At 44.2% G+C, this 23,566-nt stretch overlaps 1 protein-coding gene across 1 annotated transcript; it reads right to left on the reverse strand.

Annotated features, from left to right (window-relative positions):
* Nucleotides 1-552: 552 nt before the first annotated feature.
* LOC120434659 (V-set domain-containing T-cell activation inhibitor 1-like) lies at nt 553-12,885 on the reverse strand. The gene is made up of 4 exons (XM_039602886.1): nt 12,828-12,885; nt 3,644-3,994; nt 945-1,077; nt 553-556 (listed from the first exon to the last, which is right to left on the reverse strand). Exons 1-4 carry the CDS (start codon nt 12,883-12,885, stop codon nt 553-555), a joined length of 546 nt encoding a protein of 181 aa, XP_039458820.1.
* Nucleotides 12,886-23,566: the final 10,681 nt, after the last annotated feature.

Consider the following 23,566-nt stretch of genomic DNA (forward strand, 5'->3'; position numbering starts at 1 on the left):
GAAGGTTGTGTATGGGAAATGAATTACTGCTGTACCATGTGTGAAACAAAAATAAAAATGAAAATGAAATGAAATGAAATTATAGATGAGGACCAAAGAAGGTTTTTACTGAGATTTGAACTGACTTAGCTTAGCCTGTGTTTTAGCCACATGCTAAACAAACACATGTTCAGAAACTAGAAGATGTTACCTTTCAGATGAAGTCTCACACATGAACTTTGCTCCTACAGTTCATCTGCTGAAGCTTTTACATTTTACGTTTTCTTAGTAAGACTACACATGCAGCCTCTGTGTCAGATCAATGCAGTGAAGCACACACACTGTTTAGTAAAGTCATGTTGTGGAGCTGTTTCACTGATCAATGACTGAGTCTGAAGGAGGTTTTCTGACTTCTGGAACAAACCTGGAAGTTTCTCTTCAGCTCTCTGTATCAGCTGTTTGTAACTCTCAACTCTTTCAGCTTCTGGAACAAGTTTGTGTGAGCCGCAGTCAAGGAGCCACCAGAGGACACCTGCTAACCATCGGCATTATGGGTAGTGTAGGAGGAGAGACTCACCTGAAATCAAATATTGACGGAAATGAAATAAAAGTCCTCCAGAAACAACTACAACAAGGACCAGGGCAATCAGGAGACCAACAAGTGCTTTCGCCCAGGATGGAAATCGTTCTGTGGAGAAACATAAAAATATGACCTCTGACCTCAATATACTGCACTGACTCCTGACCTGTGTCTGCATCGCTGACCTTTGACCTGCAGCACTACTTTCTGTCTCAGGATGTCTTTGTCCCTGTAGATGGTGCAGATGTATCCTCCACTGTCTCTCTTTGTGGGGTATTTCAGGGTCAGACTGAGGTCTCCAGTTTTCAGCAGGTCTTCATTCATCTTTGTGCGACCACAGTAAATTTCATCCTGGTTCTTAAGTCGGTCACTTCCATTTGAATACCCATGGACCATCATGATTTCTCGTTCAAACCTCATCCACTCCACTGTGGTGTCCTCAGGCAGGTCAGGTATTGTTTTGCATGGCAGGATGACAGACTCTGATCCTTCAGTGACCTTCACCTCCACCTGTTGGTCTGAGAGGACAATAAACCAAAAAAATATATAAATTACATCTGGAAAGTATTCCCAACACTTCATGTGTTTCACATTTTTTTATTCCAATATTCATTTTCACCCCAGAATTGTACACATAATACCCCCAATCACAAATTTAAATTTGGCAGCAACTTTGGCAGAATTGACAGCCTCTAGTCTTTCTCAGTATGATGCTACGAGCTTGGCACCTATTTTTAACCAGTTTCTTTTTCTTCTTTGCAGACATTCTCAAGCACCATCAGGCTGGATGAGGAGTGTCGGTGCAAAGTCATTGTCTGATCTCTCCAAAGATGTTAAATTGGGTTCTTGTCTGGACTCTGGCTGGACCACTCAAGAGCAAAGACCACAAATTGTTCCCAAACCAATCCTTTGTTATCTTGGCTCTGTGTTTAGGATTGTTTTGCTGTTGGAAGATGAACCTTCAACCAGTCCAGAGAACCCTGGAGGAGGTCATTATCAAGAAGGTCTCTATACATTGGTGCATTCAGGAAATCTTCTAGTTCTTTCCACTGAAAAATACCCCACAGCATGATTCTGCCACCACCATGTTTCACTGTAGGGAGAGTATTGACCATGTGGCCAGTGTTGCCTGGTCTTCTTCAGACATGAAACTTGGCATTCAGGACAAAGAGTTCAACATTGATTTCATCAGACCAGAGACTTTTCTTTCTTTTTAATGATCTGAGAGTCCTTCAGGGACTCTTTTTGTAAGCTCCAGGTAGCCTGTCATGTGCCTTTGACTGAGGAGCAGCTTCAGTCTGGCTGCTGTACCATAAAGACCTGATTGTGGGTGTGCTGCAGATATAGCTCTCCTTCTGGAAGGTTCTCCTCTCTCCACTGAGCATCATCTGAGCTCTCTTAGAGTGACCATAAGGTTTTTGGTCATCTCCCTGACTAAGGCCCTTCTACCCCAGTCACTAAGATTGGCTCGACAGTGAACTCTAGCAAGAGTCCTGGTGGGTGTTCTTCCATTTACAGACACTGTGCTCATCAGGACCGTTCCCCAGATCTGTGCCTTGATACAATGCATACTGTCTCAGAGGTCTGCAGACAACTCCTTGGACTTCAAGGCTCAATTTGTGTTCTGACATGCACTGTCAACCATGGAGCCTTATACAGACAGGTGTGTGCCTTTCCAAATCATGTCCATCATGTCCAAACAACTGAATCTACCACAGGTAGACTCCAATCAAGAAACATCTGACAGATTATGAGAGGGAACAAGATTAAACTGAGCTCAAGTTTTAGCTACATTCACACTGCAGGCGAAAGCGCATCAAATCCGACTTTTTTGACCCTATGCGACCCATATCCGATCATGGTATGACAGTGTGAACGGCACAAATCCAATATTGTTAAATCTGACCTGGTTCACTTTCATATGTGGTACTGAATCCGATACATATTTGATGTTTTAGAAAGCGACTGCTGTGTGAATGGTCATGTCGCATTAAATCCGTCTTTTATGTCACTGACACAAGACAGACGCCAATTATCAGCGCCGGAGAAGACAGATGTCTTCTTTTGTGCATGCTGGAGAGCCGCACTAGAGCGAGTTTTCTGTCACATTTTATTTGTGGTGTGAACAACCAGACAAAAAAAATCGGATTTGATCAAAAAAATCAGAATTGAGCATTAAGACCAGCAGTGTGAACGTAGCCTTAGTGTCACGGAAAAGGCTGTGAATACTTCTGTATATCTGTGGATTTTAGCTTTTTCCCCTTTTAAATACACCTGGAAAATGTTTAAGCACTTTCCCTTTTACATTATGGGGGTATTGCGTATGTAGACTTTTGAGGTTAAAAATATATTCAATCCATTTTGGAATAAGGATGTTACATAACAAAATGTGGAATAAATGAAGTACTGAGAGAATTTTACTGTAACTAAAGAAGCAGATGAGGTCACACTTTTAATCGTAGAATTGAATTTCTCTGAGATCTCAACATCTGTGTAACTGACCTCTGACTCTGCTGCCAGTAAAAATAAATAAATTAATTTTATGATTCTTTGGCTCATCTTGATTTAAATGATTTCTAAATCGTAGAAATAATAAAATCCCTACAAACACATTCCACAACACTAATTTTGCATCTTTTCATGCTGTAGGTGACTTGCAAATTATCAGCTGGTGATATTATGGCAACACTGATCTGTGGACTATCCAGATATCGCTCTATCAGAGGTAAAGTTTGTGGACCTAAATGACATTTGTGGTATCAAGTCATTCAAATCTCTATTCTGTTTTAAAATATCAGGATAGATTGTGAGCCAAGTCTTCACAGTACTACTGTTAGTAATCACACATTAGCTGCTGGTTTTCCTGCATATGTAAGAATTTCTGGATCAAATCATCCAAATTTACTACATACACCAACAATTGTACCAATAAGATTCTATTTTCTGCTTTGGTGTTCAAGATTTCATGTTTCCAGAGTAGTTACGTCTAAAAAAATGTTACAGCTATTTTATCAGGTTTTTCAGTACAAGAAAGTTCTACTACTCTTTAGTTTGACCTCTGACCTTTATGTGTTGGTTTCTTACCTTTGACATGCAGCTGTATGTCTGTCAGTTTCCGTTCCTCTCTTTCATTTCCGATGGAGCAGGTGTAGTTGCCGCTATCAGTCATTTCGAGCTTTCTCAGAGTGAGGCTGAAGTCTAAAGTGTCCAGAGCATCAGGCCTCATTGATGTGCGCCCGCTGTAACGCTGGTTTTGCCCTTTAAGATCATCTGTTTCCTCTCGTCGTAGGTGGACAGATTTGGGGTTGAGATCATTGCGAGTCCACAGCACTGTGGGATTGTCCTCAGGTATAAAACCTGAGTACTTGCAAGGCAACAGGACAGATATTTCCCCCTCATACACCTCCACAACCGCAGCCAGGGCATGCTGGGAAACTGGAAGGAGACACAAGCACACACAACAAAAACTTGTTTATGTATATGCAGTGGATTTTGTCATTGGGTTTATAAAAAAGTGGTTTCAGAAAGTTTTATGAAAAGTATTCAAACATGGATTCTTCCTGTCCAACAAACACTGACTGAAAGGACATCAAAGATGTTAAAGAAAACTGATGGATGACTGAACAACACTGAGGTGAAAGGAGGAAACATCTCTTATTTATATCTATGTTTGTTTGAAAATGAACACAGATACAAGCAGATCTGAGCCCAGACAGCTTATTGTTATGAGACAGCAGCGCTAACAAACTGCACCACAGTCCCTCTGTTTTTAATAAATAACCTCACCATGCAACAACATCAAATAAGGCAGAAACACACACAGAGAGAAAAGAGTTTATTAGTAAATAAACATCTCAGTGTTACAAAACATAAAAGTGTCACCACTGACAATGTTACACACAACTGGCAACACAACCAATTTTCATCTGTATCATTGAACAGTTTTTCTTCTTCTCTTTTTGCCATAGTCATTAATCTTGTCAAACATCACTACTCTCTGGCAGGTTTGTGGTTCTATCAGTAAGAAATAGACGTCTGGAACACACAGATAGTTCGTCTTAAACAGATATGAACTCAGCTGTAACTAAGGGCAGAACTTTGTGCCATCAGAAACTGAATTTGAAGAAGTTAAATTCAAATCTGAATTGTTCAGATTGAATCGGAATTGTAACTTGAACAAATGCTTTTAAAAACTGAATCTGAATTAGCCCAATTTGAAGTTTAATGTATTGGTTTGAAAATGATCGTCACTAAAGTGAAATTTAATTTTATATTTTGAAAATGAATTCATTTGCTTTGAAACCATATTTTATCCTTTAAAATGTAGCTCTCGAATGACTTCAGTTTCACTTCTCATCATTCACTTTCAGTTCCAAAATTCAGTTTTTTGGAGCTTACATCCGATTCTGGTTCCAGAGTAATCGAGCGCAGAGTAATAGAACTATGTTTAACCAATGAAAGTGTTACTGATGGGAATCTACAGCATCCTGACCTGGAGCTGGATTAAGACAGGTTGGTAATAAATGTATTACATGTATAAGAACAAGCGTCATGTTAACAAATGATAGCCACACAGCAAGTAGCTGTAATTTAGTTTGTCCTGGGTTCAGCTTTGACAAAAATATATGATCGACTGTTCATAGGCTGCATCCTCCTGAGGACCTGAGCGGCTGTGAAATTGGACAGTCTAGCCTTCAGATTTGTGTTGCCAGGTGTTTTGGTGGAGTTTAATAAACTCAGCCATCTACTCCTTGCTATCTAAAATATAACAGGACACTGGCATAAATTTTTGGACCATCTCACACTTCTGTTTAATCAGTTTTCTGTTTGACTTTTATTCAGCTGTGTGAAAACTATAATTTTAATCTCAGACAAACCAATTTACTCACAAACAAATAAAACACTGAAAAAAGCAAAATAATAAATTGTTTAAGTTATCAAAGTGACTTATATATCATGTTTCACCTGAGTAGCGAAAGACCGCGGGGGGGTTTGAAAATGATGTGCTGGGAGTCTGGTGTTCTTGCCAGCTCTAGCCAGCCTCAAACCCCCAACTAGTTATCGTGTTGGTGGGTAACAGACGTCTCCGAAAACGTCGGAGCACTTTTTGCAAAAACGTAATGATTAACCGAGCAGAAATTTGAAGCAAAGGACCGCAGGGGTTTGAAAACGATGTGCTGGGAGTTTGCTGTTCTCACCGGCTTAGACATTTGAAGTTTACACAGCTCCATTCTCCCCTGAAAGTATGTTAAAAGTAATAAGAGGAATATTAAAACTAAATAGCTGCTGCCATTGTTGGAAACTGGAATTGGCTGGGCCGCACTATGAATTCTGGGATATGGTGGGCCACAAGTGGTACACTTGACCCATTCTTCAAATCTGGCGACATAATCGGCCTACAAATGCGGCCTCAGGAGGATGCAGCCTCTGAACTTGAACAGCATCCCAACTCTTTATCTAACTTTTTAACTTTAGCTAAAGTGAATAGTTTAATTCATTAGTGCAGCATTACTGGATCATCTCTGTTTGAAGTGATGTGATATGATACACAACTATCACTGAAACAGCAAACTTTGTAAATAAACAAGTAACACTTCTCATTCTCTAAACCGGGGGTCCCCAATCCCAGTCCACGAGGGCCGGTGTCCCTGCAGGTTTTAGATGTGTCCTTGATCCATCACAGCTGATTTAAATGGATAAATTACCTTCTCGGCATGTCTTGAAGTTCTTCAGAGGCCTGGTAATGAACTAATCATGTGATTCAGGTGTGATGACCCAGGGTGAGATCTAAAACCTGCAGGGACACCGGCCCTCGTGGACTGGGATTGGGGACCCCTGCTCTAAACGTTTGGCCACAGATTACACTATCAGTGCTTGTTCACTCTTGTCAATAATTACATTTCTAAATTCTCTTTGTGCAGTTACAGGTAAACAATATCTAATATTTTATCTAAATGACTGCTTTGTCTTTGAAAAGGTGAAGAGCCTGAGGCCGGTGACAGTCCAGTTCTACTCTAAGTACATCCTTACGGTGGCTCACAGGGCAAGGCCACATTCCTGTCCTGCCAGAAGAGAAGAGAAACTTCAGAGTCTTCATGCAGTTCAACCACACCTGTCATATGGAATATGACAGGGGTCTCAAACTCCAGCCCTTGAGGGCTGGTGTCAAGCAACTTTTCCATGTGTCCCTGATGCAACACATCTGAATAAAATTAGTAGGTCATTAACAAGAGTATAGAGCTTGACTGCATGCTGAGGTGGCAACCACTAACCCTACCTACTTAAGTAAATTTAAGTAAATGTAAGTGTTTGGAAACATATACTTCTAAAAATACTTTTATTGTACCATTTATTCACTCATGAGCTGCTGCAACATGAATCAAATGGCTGAATTGCCATTGCCTGAATGTGATGACAAAGGCCTTTCATTGTGGTGTTTGACATCACATGTCACAGACATGTAGATGATCATCTGGAATAAACAAAAAAACTAAAGATAACTTGTGTTACTTCATCTTTTATCTTTATAGTTGTTCTTATTTTACATTTTTCATTGTTATGCATTAGGTTTATTTTTCGTAGTCCTTGCCAACTTCTTTCCCTCTTCCAAGTTACTGTGTCAGCATCTATTAGTGATGTGTCGGTTATGAATGAAATGGCTCTTAGAGCCGGATCTTTGACGTGAACGACGCGAGCCGGCTCCTTATCGCGAGCCGTGGGTTTTTTTTCCTTCTCTCACCCTCTCTCTCCACTTTTCTTTCTGCTTCACTCCGCACGCGAGCCTTGTGCTTTTCGCTGAGCAGAGGGGGGAGGGGCGGTACAGGAACAAAGCAGGAGGGAGAGAGAGAGAAAGAGAGCCAGGGACAACAATGTCACATTAGAAAGGTATAGTAATCATTCACAACTATTTTCAGTTGCAGATGATAAAGGATTCAGAAAGTTTATTCATGCAGGCCCATATGACAGAGAATATGCATCTTCTTTTTCATATCTTAATTTATATTTAATTGTGTTGTGGTTTGCAGTGTTTTGTGTTGTTTCAGTTTAAATTTGTTTAAAAGGAAAAAGCTGAAAATTCAAATAGTTAAAAGCTGAACTTTGAATAGTTGGTTTTTGTATTATATAATTTATTTATTACATTTTATGTGGAGTGAATAAATCAAAGTATATTTACGGTGGCCCCGAGAGACAAAGCATGAACAAACTTCAAAACAGGTAAAAACTCAGAAGAACAGAAAAACTCCAAAACACGTACAAAAGACAACAGAGGTGCTGCAGGATGCTTAATTATTTGAATATATATGAGTGCTTGTGTATAAATACACAAACAACACACATATGCTTTCAATTGTGTAATTTAAGTGATCTAAGTAGCTCTGTTTTGGAGTTCTGGGGCCTGTTCTTCGTACCTCGCTAAGTAAGTTAGCCGGATTTGAATGTTGACGATTTCGCGTGATCTTGGATCGTTCGGTTCTCCGAAGCTCATCTGGGACTTGCTGTCATAGCAACAGATCCGTAAGCGTAAACCTGCTCGGGAGCAGGTTTACTTTATGTAAACAGGATTAGATCGCGGCCACTCAGGTATGTCCGCTGCAGTTATATGAAAGCAAGAGCGATATTTCGCCACTGTTTTACCATAAATAAATATTATCAATGTAACTAAAGATAATGCAGCATTTGATTCTTTTATTGATTTCATACAGATACATACAGGTCATTTCCGAAAAAAGGAAATGTACTATTAATCATTCTATTACATGTAGTAGATCATGTCAGATGTAATTCATATTTTAGAGTAGTAATAGTAAATTACTACGTGCAATCAAGATGAGAGACCACGGCTATAAAAGCGAAGGTGGATTTGGGAAGTCTGTCGCAGCCATGTCCTGTCCGTTTGTACGCGAGCAAGGAAGGTGCAAGATTGATAAGGAGAGTTTACAGAATTTAGCGTATATTGCGGGATAGACAGGATCCTTTAGCTCAGCGCGACGGTGTGCTCATAGAGAGATATCGATTCTCCCGTGAGGGTATTATTTACTTTCTTCCTCTCTCTCTCTCTCTCTCTCTCTCTCTATATATATATATACTTACTGTACTGTATATACTTACTCCCGACTTACTGTGCATGCTTCAGTCACCCCTTGCATGGGAACAGGTAAAAGTGATGGAGTGTTATGTCAAACTACACACAAAAAACCCACAATGTCAATAAATGTCACAGTACAAAAAGGGGTGACGAGGGGGTGCAGGACCACCACCTGTCTTTATTTGCTCTGCCCTTTTCTTGGTTGCTGTTATGAACAAACAAACAGATTATTCCAGGGTCTCTTGTCATAGACTAAAAGCAATATAAGTGATAAATATTACCATTCTGTGGAATATTCTTATATTTCACTTTTACTTTTTCCATGTTCTAGTGGGTCCTGTTGTGGCTCTAATGTGAAAGAGGATATGATGTAATATAATATAATGTGGTATAATATAATATCACATGATATAATGTAATATCATGGATCACTTACGAGTTTGATTTGTCAGCAACTTTCTGCCAGCCCTCTCTCCTTGCTTTTGCAGCCTTTGCAGTGTTCCCCTGCGTTTTAATTAAACTCTGAAACTCTGATATCCCTCAATCAAGAGTTCTTGGTCTGCTGCCGTGAAATACTGAGCGCTCTCTTCGACATCTTCGCCGACCAATCACAGGGTTGCCGATCAATGTTTCTACTATCGATCGTAGCCCCTTTTAAGCCACCCAGTGATCTCAGATTACTTCATCCAGCTATACTAATCGTCAACAACAGGTGTGTTCGGAGAACCGGATTAGCGAGCTCAAAGTTAGCGCGATGATTTGATCTTGGATGTGTCATTTGATCTTGGATGTAGTAAGCGAGGTACGAAGAACGGGCCCCAGTTCATGCTAGAAATGTGTTTTGGAGTTTGTACGTGTCTCTAGGGGCCACCGCATATATTTATATATAAACATATATAAATAAAACCACTTTATTTTTTACATTAGTAATTCCTTTTGTGCATAATTTTATATTATTGTTAATAATAAATTAATTAAAGAAACAAAACAACCTGAAGAGCCGGTTCGGAGCCGAAAGAGGCTCTTTCAATGAGCCGAGCCGAAAGAGCCGGTTCTTTAAAAAGAGCCGGAAATCCCATCACTAGCATCTATTTGGGGTTGGGAATGGAACAGAAATTAAGGAAATCCAAAGTGCCATTAAAACCATGAGAGGTTCTTATATTTCAGAAGAGATTATTAAAAAGAATTCAAATTAAATGAAAATACACAGGTTGACAGTGATGATGATTGGAGACAGGTGGGAGCACGGCTGAACATAATTGAACTAACAACACAAAGGAAGCGAACATGAAAACAGGAAATGTGAACAGGTGAATAAACTGAACATGAAACAACTGAAAACACTGGGTGAACACCCAGAAACCCTGACAGTGCCTTTCTGAAAACCGTATTTGGGTTCAGCTCCACCCCTAAATGACACCCTGTTACATCAACTGTAGGTCACTAAAATCAATATTGAATCGGTGTGTAACTTTGCCAAACAATGTCGGACTCTGTAGTTTTCTCTGGTCCCCTCCCCAATCAGACCAGGAGAGAAAATGTTTAACCGCGTGTTTGTAAATTGCTGGCTGTCTGAGTGGTGTCCAATAAACGATGTGGGCTTCATAGATAATTGGGAAACCTTCTGGAGGAAACCTGGTCTTGTTAGGAGAGACGGCATCCATCCCACTCTGGATGGAGCAGCTCTCATTTCTAGAAATATGGACCAATTTATTAAACCCCCCAAAACGTGACTATCCACAGTTGGGACCAGGAAGCAGAGTTGCAGTCTTACACTCCTCTCTGCAGCTTCTCTCCTCCTGTTATCTCCCCAAACCCCGTCTCCATAGACACTGTGTCAGCTCCCAAACAGACAAAAAAACAAACTAAAATCCAACAAAAAACGACTTAAGCATAAAATATCACAAAGAAAGAATAAAATAATTAAAATGACTGAATGTCTGCCTCTGAATGCTGTCGAAGCTCTGCTTAAGGTTGCACTTGAATTTCTCACAGATGGGGGCTTCTGCCACCCATTCCTGGCACGCCCTCACAAACGTTTAGGCGCTCCAAGTCTGCCCATTTGAGAGCTCAGCACCTCTCTTCACCTGAGTGTCCAGAACATATGGCCACAGATCTGATGATAAAATTACAAAACTGATCATCCCTGCAGAGAAAAGTAAAAACCAGAATCCTAAAGCAGACTGTGGAGTTAATGGTGAGCTAGTTCAGCTGAACCACCAACTGTGTGACATGAGAGTACACTGAAGACTTCACAAGAAGCCTCACAGCAGTGCTCTGAACATCCTGCATGTATTCTAACGAACAAAGAAGGAAAATAATCCAGACAAGATGAAATAAAGACATGAAAAAAGCACCAATGTCCAGTTCAGTGGTGAAAGAGTAAAACTCTGCTTAGTAATATTGATAGAATAGTGATAGAAGTCAGAAAGAACCAGAGATTTGACACAAACATCATCCAAAGCTGAACCACAAGTTACCTGAAGGGGACCCAGAGTTTCATTACTTCAGACACAAATCTGAAGATACATGGACTTCTGTTTTTTCTTCACCAGTCTGTGAGAAAATTGTCAGCAGCATCAATCAATACAGACACTGGACAATCATCCTGCCACTGCAAATTAGAGATGGCACGATACCACTTTTTTATGTCCGATACCGATACCGATATCATAAATTTGGATATCTGCCGATACCGATATTAATCCGATATAGTGTGTTTTTAATCAATAAAACTGTTTTTTAATATCTTGCTGCATTTTGTATAAGTTCATACTCAAGTTTAAATAAACAACAACACTAAAGCTATTCTGTTATACCTGTATGTAAAAAATACACTGCACCCAAAATATTTCATAGTTCAGCAATACTGATCAATCTAATAAACTTAAACCTACTCCATCCTTCCTATATAAAAAAAATGCACAGAAATAAATTATTTTTCAAGAATAATTAAATAGATTCAACATCTTTCTACTACAGAATTGCAGATTGCACAGATGGTATCTTCCCAAAGGAAAAAGTACTATAGCTTACTGGGGTATATTAGAAATTTAACTGTTACTATATACAGTAATGGACTTCTATACATTTTACATCAGATTAAAACTTTGGGTGTAAGATTCAGATAATTATTTATTAAAAGCTAGACATTTTAAATGAGAATAAGAAAGAAAAGTATGTCTTTGTGCCCCCTTTTCCCTGTTAATGCCCTATCGGCCCCCCTGGCTAAACTTTGCTAGATCCGCCCCTGCACAGTTACCAGCCGTCAGCTACGTAGAAAAGGATCCTGGTCTAGAAATTAATATTAAATAAATTCTAACAACAGCTTATCAAGCTTAAACGCGCTGCTGATGTTCAGCTGCTATTTTCCTCCTTGTGGTGCAAAGTGGGCCAAAAACAAAGAAGAGAGACTGACTCGCGACAGAAAAGCCGATCAGCTGATCATTAAGGAGTTTCATGAAGTAGCGGCAGGAGAGGGAGGGAGAAAGGCAGTCGCTCCATATATCGGTGGTTAAGCTTAACATGGGAACGCTTTACAAACATTCAGAGATAAACTTACACACTTGCTTTACTTCTCTCTGGGATAACTTCCTCGGAGATGAAATGCTGGATTGCTAGCAAGGCTACAAATACACACAGCTGCTCTATCACGTGACGCACACTGCTCCGACTGCTATGGTTATGAGCCGAGTTACGCCATGTCGCAAGTTTTGTGAGGTGCTTTTTTGATATTTAATGGATCGGATTACATTTTTTATTTCTCGCCGATATCCGATCCAGTAATTTACGTCAGTATCGGACCGATACCGATACCTAATATCGGATCGGTCCATCTCTACTGCAAATACCTGGACAGGAAGCCGACTGGAAATAGAGTTGCTTTCATATTAAAGTTTCTGGATTGAATCCTCCTTTTGTTGTGCAGAGTCAGCACAGAGCATCATAGACCCAAATCCAAGAGAGGAGGACAGATCTGCAGTCTGTGGCAGCGTCCTGTTCAATCATGTTTAATCATTTATATGAATCCTGCTAAATGGTATTATTCATATCAATATGTTCTGTTTAGAACATCTACTGACATTTAACTGTGTTTCTGGAAAGCTCACAAAGCTCCATGAAATATATAAAAAGGATTTTGTTGAGATCATTAATGTTTTTCTAACTTCACCACCTGCTCACCTGTTTCTTCCTCATCCTCTACAATCTCTCTGTTTATTCTCCCCAATGCATCCTGCATCACTGCTTTGAGTCATTAAATTACCTCTTCATCTTCTTTCTGCAACAGCAACACAAGTCTGAATTACTAAACACACATAAACCTGTTTTCATTCTATCCTGTACGTCTACAGCATGAGAAGACAACGTCAGATAATAATTTATTTGTATATTTATTTTTAGGGGTGTTATGACAATCTAAACTGGCCTATGGGGGAAAGAGAAGAGGAAAGGAGATCACAGAGATGAGACAAACTGGGAGAAAAGGGACTGTTCTGAAGGCAGGACTGTGATGCAGTTTTCTGCCTCGCCACTAGAGGGCGCGGCCGTTTTGTGAGTAATGTTTTGACTAGAATGTAAAATGGTGTTCATGGAGGCAGTGTGAATCACAAGTTATCCTTTGGAGCGGTTTATGTGGGTTCATTGAGAGTGTGCGTCCATAAGACTGGTGAGTTACAGGATATTTCTTGTGTAAGAATGATAGCCTGCATGTTTTCTTGCTCTGGGCATCCTCTGTTCGTACATTTGCTATAAGCTAATTTATCGCTAAGCTAAGCGGGCTAAGCTAAGCTAAGTTCACCTAGGCCAAACTGAGTTCGGTTTGAGTTGGTGATTTGTTATGTGTATTTGCCTTCTTTATTTAGCATCATAAGTGAGTGAGGCACAAGGGTTAAGTGATAGAAAGATGTTTATTTTCTTTGTTGCCAAATATGGATCAGACTAAAAGTACAGGCCGTCAGCCTAGTAGTAAGTCCTATAAGACAAGTATGTGGCTGTAATATGTTATATAGTGATTATTGTTGTCTATATTTGATTGTAATTTGTGTTCTGTTTTCCCATTCTGTTTGTAGAACCACACACACACACCCACACATACCCACGCCAAATCTGCCATTAAAGAGCTGAGCGATCATCCCCTGTCCTCGTTATTTCCTGGAGGGTCATAGTGGCACTTGACCTGTGCACACCCTGCGATCACCACCGTAGAACTGAACCTCATATCAGAAATCATCATAACACATTGGTCCTTCGAGCCGGATAGGTGATTACAGAGAGTGAAGATGGATTATGACCCCAGAGAGCAGGTGCACGTCCACGGAGGGCTGTGCGACCACCAGGATGGATGACTCAGTATGAAGGCTACACACTGCCACCCACTGCTACATTGGAGCAGCAGCAGACTAGAGAGGGATACGCCAAGATGACGCCCCTCACCCAGACTCCTGGTTCCATTGGAGCTGCAGGACGGACCCCAGTGTCATCCAGCCTTCCACGGAGTTCATGAACATTGTGCAGCAACTGCAGGAGGACAACAGGCAACTTCAGCTGATGGTAGGAGACATGAGGAGGCAGATGGATCGCAATGTCACCACGTTGGAATCCACCCGCTTACGTTCTGCCCAGCAGCCAGGGGGCTACATTTCAGCTGATGACACTTGGGTCTCCACACCTCTAACCCCACAGCCTTTCCCCCTGAGACCAGAGCAGCACAATACATCCTACACACAGGATGCAGCTGAAGAATGGCCAGTACCACCACCTCCAGTTTTTCTCCCGAGAGATCATCCTGATCTACCAGAAGTACAGTCTGTTCCACCTCCACCGCTACCAGCCATTGCACAAGAGCTTAGCCGACGCCTACAAGAGCTACAGTTACAGCAACCCTCAGCCACTGAAGCTCCTGACTTTCAGCCTTGTGCACCACAGTCCACCCCTTATCTCGATCACTAGCTGGACCTAGTTTCGACGCCAACATGCTCCCCCAGAACCGGTGTTAGCTCCCACTACAGCCATAGCTGTAAAGGAGAAGACCTACAGAGGGCCATCTCCTCCATCCCAGAGTTCACAAAGGGTGATCCCAGGCAGTTTGCTAGATTAAGGCTTGCCCTAGACAATATTCTCCCTTTGATGCAACCGAGAGGTTCAAATATCAGGTCCTATGTGACCACCTTAAATTTGAGGAAGCTCTTTTAATTGCTGACTCATACAGTAACTCACCCGCCCCTACTCTGACACGATGGCCTCGCTCACTAAACATTATGGTCAGCCGCACCAGCTGTCACTGCAGAGAATAGCAGAGCTTATGGATGAGCCCAGCATCCGCCCGGGTGACACGACTGGATTCAGAAGGTTTGCACTGAGAGTCCGTGCTCTGGTCGGCATGTTAGAGCAACTTGGGAAGATGGACACATAGAGCTGCAATGCGGGTCCCATGTTGCTAGACTGACACGAAAGCTACCCAAGACCTACGTGCTGCTTTCCTTTCGCTACCTTTACCCACAGAAAGATGGAATACCATCATTGAGAGACTTTGCAGAGTGGCTGGAGTATGAGCTGGTCATTCAAGAGGCGGAGATCACACAGAGAAGGTAGAGGAGAGCTCGAGAGACAGGAGCAGCATGAAAAGAGATAAAAGAGCCACCAAAGGACTACCACCGTGCTGCATGGTGCAACACATAACACTGCCCCTCAAAGGTCCTCAGCCACAACCCCTTCCACCTCTGAGGTCCAAGACAAGCCCACAGCTTATTGTCCATATTGTAATAACACTCTGCACTTCTTAGATCAATGTGTCAACTTCAAGATGCTGACTAAGGAGCAGAAATCAACTTGGATTAAGTCCAACAATCGCTGCTGGCGTTGTGGGCGGCACCACCAGGCCGCTCAGTGTCGACTTAAAGTGCAGTGCAAGACATGCAGGGAAAACACCTTGAGGCCCTGCATGAAGTGAACCTCAGACCTGCTGCACCCAATCCACCAATGGAACACGTTGCTGAGCTGGGGAGTAAACCATCTACTGAGGTACTTTATCTAGACCGGCGTGCTGGCTGTAGCCAAGTGCTTCTGAAGATAACCAAAGTGCTGCTGCAGAACGGTGAGCACACCTTGGAGACATTCGCCATATTGGATGATGGATCTGAGAGGACGATCCTTCTCCCTGAGGCCACTCAAAGACTGCAGCTACAGGGCACGGCAGAGAGTCTTACTCACGCACGGTGAGACAAGGATTGAGAACCTTGCATGGCGCCTCAGTGACAGTCAAAGTCTCCCCTGCCAGCCAACCATCCAGAACATTCACCATTGAGAGAGCCTTCACAGCTGATGATCTAGGCTTAGCTGAACATTCATACCCTGTGAAAGCACTTCAACAGAAATATAGACACTTGAGAAGGCTTCCTTGCAACCCTTCACAAATGCCCAGCCACTCCTTCTGATCGGCTCTGACTGTCCTCACCTAGTAACGCCCATCAAACCTGTGCGCCTAGGCTTACCTGGAGGACCAGCTGCAGTCAAGACTAGACTTGGTTGGGTACTACAGGGACCAATCCCTCCCTTAAGCACTCTGCTCAACCGCAACAGTGCCTCTTCCTGTCAGCTGCCTCTCCTCAATCAGAGCTTCATAGTCAAGTAGAGAGGCTTTGGCAACTCGACACTCTCCCATATCGAAGTGAGAAACTGGTGACACGGTCTAGGAGGGAAGAGCAAGCTATGAAGCTTTTGGAGGCAAAGACAACAAGATTGAATGTCGAGTAAACAGATATTCAACTCCTCTTCTGCGTGTCAGTGATATGCCTGCACTCGGGTGCCACCTGAAGCAGTACTCCCAATCTACGTGGCACGGAGAAGCGCCTCAGTCGAGACCCAGAGAAGGCTAAAAGCTTATCAAGCGGAGATGACAAAGTTGATAGCAGCAGGCTATGTCAGAGAAATCAGCGAAGAGGAAATGAGGGCCTCCAAAGAATCATGGTTCATCCTCACCACATGGTGACACACAACGGAAAGAACCGTGTGGTGTTTAATTGCTCATTCACCTATAGGGATCAGAACCTCAACGAGCTGCTTTTACCAGGCCCGAACCTGGGGCCTCTCTTCTTGGTGTGCTGCTACGCTTCAGAGAACGCTCCATCGCAGTTAGCAGTGACATCAGGGGATGTTCCACCAAGTGAGACTACTGCCTGAGGACCGGCCGCTACTACGTTTCATCTGGCGCGATCTGCAAAGAGACACCCATCCCAAGGTGTATGAATGGCAGGTGCTCCCTTTGGGACAACATGCTCACCATGCTGTGCAATCTATGCACTCCAGCGACACGTCCATGACCACAGTGACCAGGGAGATGACGTGCGTGACTCCATTGAGAAGCATTTTATGTTGACAACTGGTTACAGAGCTTCTCTTCTCCAGATGTGGCCACAGAGGTTGTGGACAAACTACGGTCACTATTATCGGAGGGAGGATTTGAGCTCAGACAGTGGGCCAGCAGCACCCCAGATCTCATCAGCCATCTACCACAGGAGATAAGATCGGAGAGCAGCGTACAGTGGCTGAATCGAACCGACATGGACCCTCAAGAACCTGCTCTAGGTCTGCGCTGGATGTGCTGCTCTGACACTCTGCACTACAAGTCCAGGCAGCTGGAGAGTAATCCTCCTACCATGAGGAACATCTACCGGGTTCTGGCGAGTCAGTATGACCCACTAGGGTTTCTCGTCCCCTTCACAACGAGAGCAAAGGTACTAGTCCAGCAGTTGTGGGACAAAAAGCGTGAGTGGGATGACCCCCTGTTACCAAGTGACCTGCTCTCTGCATGGAACGAATGGGAAGGTGAGCTGCAGCATCTGGACAACATTAGTCTACAACGTTGTTATGTAAGCCCGGAGCTGGACAAATCCGACAGTAGGCGTGAGTTGCACATCTTCTGCGATGCATCTCAACAGGCATATGGAAGTGTTGCCTACCTACGGACGGAAGATGCTGCTGGAAAGGTGGAAGTTGCTTTCCTGACTGCCCGCTCTAGGGTGGCCCCTAAACGGCAGATGTCCATGCCACGTCTGGAACTATGTGCAGCCTTGACTGGAGCTCAACTCGCTAGCCTGCTGACCAAAGAGCTCACCCTACCACTGTGCGGAGTGGTGTTATGGACAGACTCCACCACTGTCCTAACATGGATCCAGTCCGAGTCCTGTCATTTCAAGGTGTTCGTGGGAACTCGAATAGCTGAGATCCAGGAACTGACAGACAGCCAGTCTTGGCGTTATGTGACAACATATGACAATCCGGCAGATGATCTAACTAGGGTAAGAAGCTACAAGACCTCACAGTCCATTCCCGGTGGGCATGTGGGCCCCGTTTCTGCAGCTACATCGAGACCAGTGGCCACAGCACCCAGCCACACCATGTACAGACTTTGGTGAGGAGCAGCGTAAACCAATAACTTGCCTAGCTGTGTCTACTGACTCTATCTCCTGCCTGATGCACAGCAGTTTACCAGTTTTAGCAAGCTATTGGAAGAAACAGCCAGGTGCCTTCACGGGCGGCTGGTGACAACCTCACATCAGAGAACTACAAGGAGGCTGAGCTTATTCTGCTGAGAGCTGCTCAGAAAAACAGTTTCCCAGATGAGATCCAGTGCCTGACCACTGGGAAACCAGTTCACTCATCTAGCCGTCTGTTTTGCCTGGCCCCAGAATTCGATGAATCGCTTCAACTCATAAGAGTAGGTGGTCGTCTTAGGCGGTGCCATGATTTGGAAGCTGCTGTGATACATCCAGTAGTATTGGACCCTAAACATCCAGTCACCAGACTACTCATCCGACAGGCTGACAGTGATTTGAAGCACCCAGGAGCAGAGAGATTGTTTGCAGAGTTGAGAAGGAAATACTGGATTCTTCGGCGGCCGTGAAGCCGTAAAGAAGTGAACAGCGCTCCTGCCCTGAGTGCCAAAAATGGAGAGCCCAACCTGTCAACCCAAAGATGGCAGACCTTCCCTTGCACGCCTACGATTACATCAGCCAGCCTTCTTCTCCACAGGCATCGACTGCTTTGGGCCAATGCAGGTGAAGGTTGGTCGGAGAAATGAAAACGCTGGGGCCTGCTCTTTAAATGCTTGACGACTCGTGCCATTCATATTGAGGTGCTGTCTAGCATCAACACCGACTCATTTCTGATGGCATTAAGAAGATTTGTCTCTCGCCGTGGGAAACCAGCTGAGATACTGTGCGACCAGGGAACAAATTTCCGAGGTGGGGATCGGGAGCTCCAGGAAACTTTCAATGCCCTGCATCCCTCTTTACAAGGCAAGTTAGCAGAGCATCAGATCAAGTTTCAATTTAACCTCCCAGTTCTCCCCACTTTGGAGGATCCTGGGAGCGAGAGATCAGGTCCATAAAGGCAGCTCTGGCCTCCACATTGGGCTCGCAGGTTGTAAAAGAGGAAATCCTCCAAACAGTTCTGATCGAGATCGAGGGAATGCTCAACTCAAAACCTTTGGGGTACGTATCATCAGACGTGGCCGACCCAGACCCCATTACCCCAAATTTGTTGCTGATGGGGCGGCTAGACCCTTCCCTACCCCAAGTGATATACCACGACTCAGAGCTCATTGGGCGGCGACCATGGAGGACCTGTCAGGTGTTATCCGATCGCTTCTGGACACAGTTCATACGCCACTACCTGCCTACACTGCAGACACGGTCAAAGTGGCAGAAGGACACTGCTCCGATCCAGCTGGGCACTGTGGTGATGATAGTGGATCCCCAACTTCCCAGAGCATCATGGCCTGTTGGGAAGATCAACAGGGTATTCCCGGAGCTGATGGTTTAATCCGGTCTGCACAAGTGAACGTAAAGGACCGACCACCTACGTGCGCCCAGTGAGCCGCCTTTATTCGACTACCTGCAGTACCAGAACAAAATGGACAGTAAACTACATTCTGCAAACTTGCGAGTGCAAGTTTGGGGCGGCTGTTCTGAAGGCAGGACTGTGATGCAGTTTTCTGCCTCGCCACTAGAGGGCGCGGCCGTTTTGTGAGTAATGTTTTGACTAGAATGTAAAATGGTGTTCATGGAGGCAGTGTGAATCACAAGTTATCCTTTGGAGCGGTTTATGTGGGTTCATTGAGAGTGTGCGTCCATAAGACTGGTGAGTTACAGGATATTTCTTGTGTAAGAATGATAGCCTGCATGTTTTCTTGCTCTGGGCATCCTCTGTTCGTACATTTGCTATAAGCTAATTTATCGCTAAGCTAAGCGGGCTAAGCTAAGCTAAGTTCACCTAGGCCAAACTGAGTTCGGTTTGAGTTGGTGATTTGTTATGTGTATTTGCCTTCTTTATTTAGCATCATAAGTGAGTGAGGCACAAGGGTTAAGTGATAGAAAGATGTTTATTTTCTTTGTTGCCAAATATGGATCAGACTAAAAGTACAGGCCGTCAGCCTAGTAGTAAGTCCTATAAGACAAGTATGTGGCTGTAATATGTTATATAGTGATTATTGTTGTCTATATTTGATTGTAATTTGTGTTCTGTTTTCCCATTCTGTTTGTAGAACCACACACACACACCCACATACCCACGCCAAAATCTGCCATTAAAGAGCTGAACGATCATCCCCTGTCCTCGTTATTTCCTGGAGGGTCATAGTGGCACTTGACCTGTGCACACCCTGCGATCACCACCGTAGAACTGAACCTCATATCAGAAATCATCATAACAGGGACTAAATGACTGACATGCAGCAGTGACGTATAAACACCTGGGGAGTGAGTGGAAAGATGGATTCCACGATACTCATATTTGCATATTGTTTGACTGCATATTTGAATAGTGCAGCAAACACCTTGGAGTTAGCAACACTTTTGCTTCTTCCTGATACCTTCACCTTTAACCCTGCACAGTGTAAAGACTGACTAGAACTAATGCTGGATCACCGTGTGTCTAGTAAGCAGCACAGTTTGTATCTGCAGAACTCATATTCTCAGTGAAGAAGCTTCCTTCAGGAGGAAAGGACACATGTTTACACTGAAAACAAACAGATCCAGAAATCAGGTTGAAAGTCAGCAAAATTGATCAGAAACAAGCATATTTCTCAAGATTCGCCAGGGGAGAGTCCAAATGCAAAATCCAGATAAAAAAGAAAGGATGAAAACTGTCTGAAAAGCCTGAACACAAAGTCAGTGATGTTCAAAGACCATAAGGAAAACTGGGGCTAAAACAAGGAAGTCTGACCTGTTCATTCCTGTTAATCCTGTTTCTGCAGCTTTCAGTGTGTTTCTGTTCAAGCTGGCCAAAACTATTAACTAAATAAAATGTCCTGTTCAGCTTACAGCAGAAAGAAAACATCAGATCACATCTCCTATTTTGTTAATGATTTCATAACAGAAAATGTATGAATATATATTATGTATGAATACTGGACTAGTGTTAAAATGTCACATTGTTATCAATAAATGATCTTCTTTTTCCTTTGAAAAGACACAACATGTGAAGATCATCCTCAATCACAGGGCAGAGCATTTTTAAACTGTGTTAGTTATAACTGGAACCTCCTCTGCTCCACATGTAGGAACTCTTGATAACTGACTGATAATAAAGTGACTTAAAGTGACAACTCATGGCTGATCGTAATGTTTTTTTTTTTTTGTTTTTTTTTTTTGTTTTTTTTTTAACCTGTCCCGTTTGGTTCTTTTGCCATCAGAATTATTGTCTAAAAGGCGAAGAAAGATGCCCAACGGATTTACTTTACCAAATGGACCATCCCAGCCTTGCCGTAATGGTCCATTTGATTCAGCTTTATTGTTTATTTTATTTTCACTTGCTGAATACGGGACAGACTTGACTGGGGGAAAGAAAGGGAGAAAGAAAGAGGAAAAAAAAAAAAAAAAAAAAAAAAAAAACCTGAGAAGAGGGACGGGGAAAAGGGCAAAAACAAAACCAACAGAATAAGCAGACAAAAAATACATATATCGATCACCTGGATCACCTGTTGAGAAAGAAAAAGAAAGCAAGCAGAAGAAAACGAGAGTAATAAACAAGATCACAATGATATATGGGAATATGACAGTAAATACTAAATATTAAACATTATTGTGCAGCACGTGAGATCGACAGCGCACAGTGTGCTTTGAGGTAGGAGCCAAAAGGGTGTAGTTTGTGTGTGTGACCACCCGTGTGTGCACCTGTGAGCATGAACGCTTGCTTGTTTTTAAAAGGTTCCTTCATGTAATGATCTGCTAGAGGGTGTGGGGGCCACTGGCCCGTCCTCCAGGGCATGAAGCAGGTATGGAGGAGATCAAAACTCCAGACATCCAGAGGCCCCCAGAACACAAGAGACCAAGGAAGACCAACAGAGGGCAGCCGCGCCACTATACCAGAAAAGAGCTGAGGAGAGTCCCAGATGAGGGGTCACTCAGCAGCCGCGAGCAGAAGCCAGGGGGTTGCAGTGACGTGCCCGTGAGCTCCGCCGGCAGCCAGCTGTGCCTGAGTGACCGAGCCCCGGGCCGAGAGGCCAAGGGCACCCCATCCCAGTGGCCCGAGCGAGCCCCAGGCTCCATGCCCCGATAAGCAGCCGCCAAGGAGTGGGCGGTGGGTACCTGGGCGCCCACCCCGGACACAAAGAACCACCAACGCACCGATGTCTGAGGCGTCTGCCACCGGCAGGGGAAGTGGTGGGGGAGATGGGCCTCAAACCTTGGAGGGCCTGAGATGTCCCCAGAGAGGTGGCGTCTGATACCCAACCTGACATATAGACACAGACAAACAGGCACACACAGATACAAACATCTATTCCCACCCTCATGCTCTCATATACAATTACTCAACACTCACCCAACGTGGAGACAGACATAGAGACACTGTACATACAATCACACTCCCCAAGCGTACTCTAAGCCCCGGGTCTAGGTACCCTTGCCCTGGATGGGGAACTGCGCCCAGACCCAGGTGGTGTTACCCTTTTCCCTGCGGTGGGGAGAAGCAGACTGCCCCGACTCCGCAGCAGCAGACCCCAGTTGGACGGCCAACTCCTCCTCCTAGCCCCCGCTCCAGCAGGCCGCAGAGAGACGGGGTGTAGGGAAGACTCAAACCTCCCTCCACCCGCTCATATGTAGTGTTGATGTATGTGTGTTCTAAGGTGCATTTAAAACCCAGGAGGGCATGGAGCTACCTGCCAGAGCAGCAGGTAAGCGTATAGCCCCTCCTGCTAGCCCTCAATGTCTACGTGTATTTAAAATTGAGAGGTGGGCAACGGCGCCAGGGGTGAGGTGTACACCCTGATGGTAATTTGGAATCCGTGTGCGTGCCCACCCCCAAGATCCTATATGTATGTGTAATGAGAGTGTGAGTAATGTGAATGTCTAAGGTGTGGGATAAAATTGAGGCAGAGGCAGCCAGAAGGGGACAGAGGGGGGATGTCTCCTCTGCACCCTGGTGACACACCCCTACCCCAAGGCCCTGCATGTGTGGGTGATTGTGGTGGAGCGGGAAGAGGGAGGCAGCTGGAGATGGGGAGGGAAGGAAGGAGGGCAGTGACCCCTCCTGGGGCCAGCTCCCCGCTGACCCCAGTAGGCACCCCATACTCTGCAACCCGCCAGGAAAGGGGGGCCCAGGCCCATCCGGACCGGGGCCCAGTGCAGCAACGCCGCCCGCCCCACAGAGCCCGGGACAGTCCACCTGACCCCACCACAGAGAAAACTGCACCCACCCCATCATCCACTCATCTTCCAGACTACACAAGACAATAGACGCCCAGGCTGAGATCTTCCTCCACCTCTCCTGTATCTCCCCTCCTGCAGAGAGTTCCTGAAGAGAGGAAATCTCCTGCAGGATGTGACAACCTCCCCACCAGTTGAAGAGCCCCCAGGTGGTTCGATGCACAGGCAGCACCCTGCGCCCAGGACTGGGCCCCATACACCCACCCGCCCACAACC

Source organism: Oreochromis aureus, linkage group 3 (genome assembly GCF_013358895.1).
Source record: "Oreochromis aureus strain Israel breed Guangdong linkage group 3, ZZ_aureus, whole genome shotgun sequence".
Lineage (NCBI taxonomy): Eukaryota > Metazoa > Chordata > Actinopteri > Cichliformes > Cichlidae > Oreochromis > Oreochromis aureus.

Bases quoted from the DNA above. Each gene is read 5' to 3' on its own strand.
- LOC120434659 (XM_039602886.1), bottom strand. From the start codon at position 12,885: ATGCAGGATGCATTGGGGAGAATAAACAGAGAGATTGTAGAGGATGAG. The intron at 3,995-12,827 runs GTGAGCAGGTGG...GTCTCCTTCCAG, and splicing joins AGAGGATGAGGAAGAAACAG to TTTCCCAGCATGCCCTGGCT. The intron at 1,078-3,643 runs GTAAGAAACCAA...TTGTCCTCTCAG, and splicing joins CATACAGCTGCATGTCAAAG to ACCAACAGGTGGAGGTGAAG.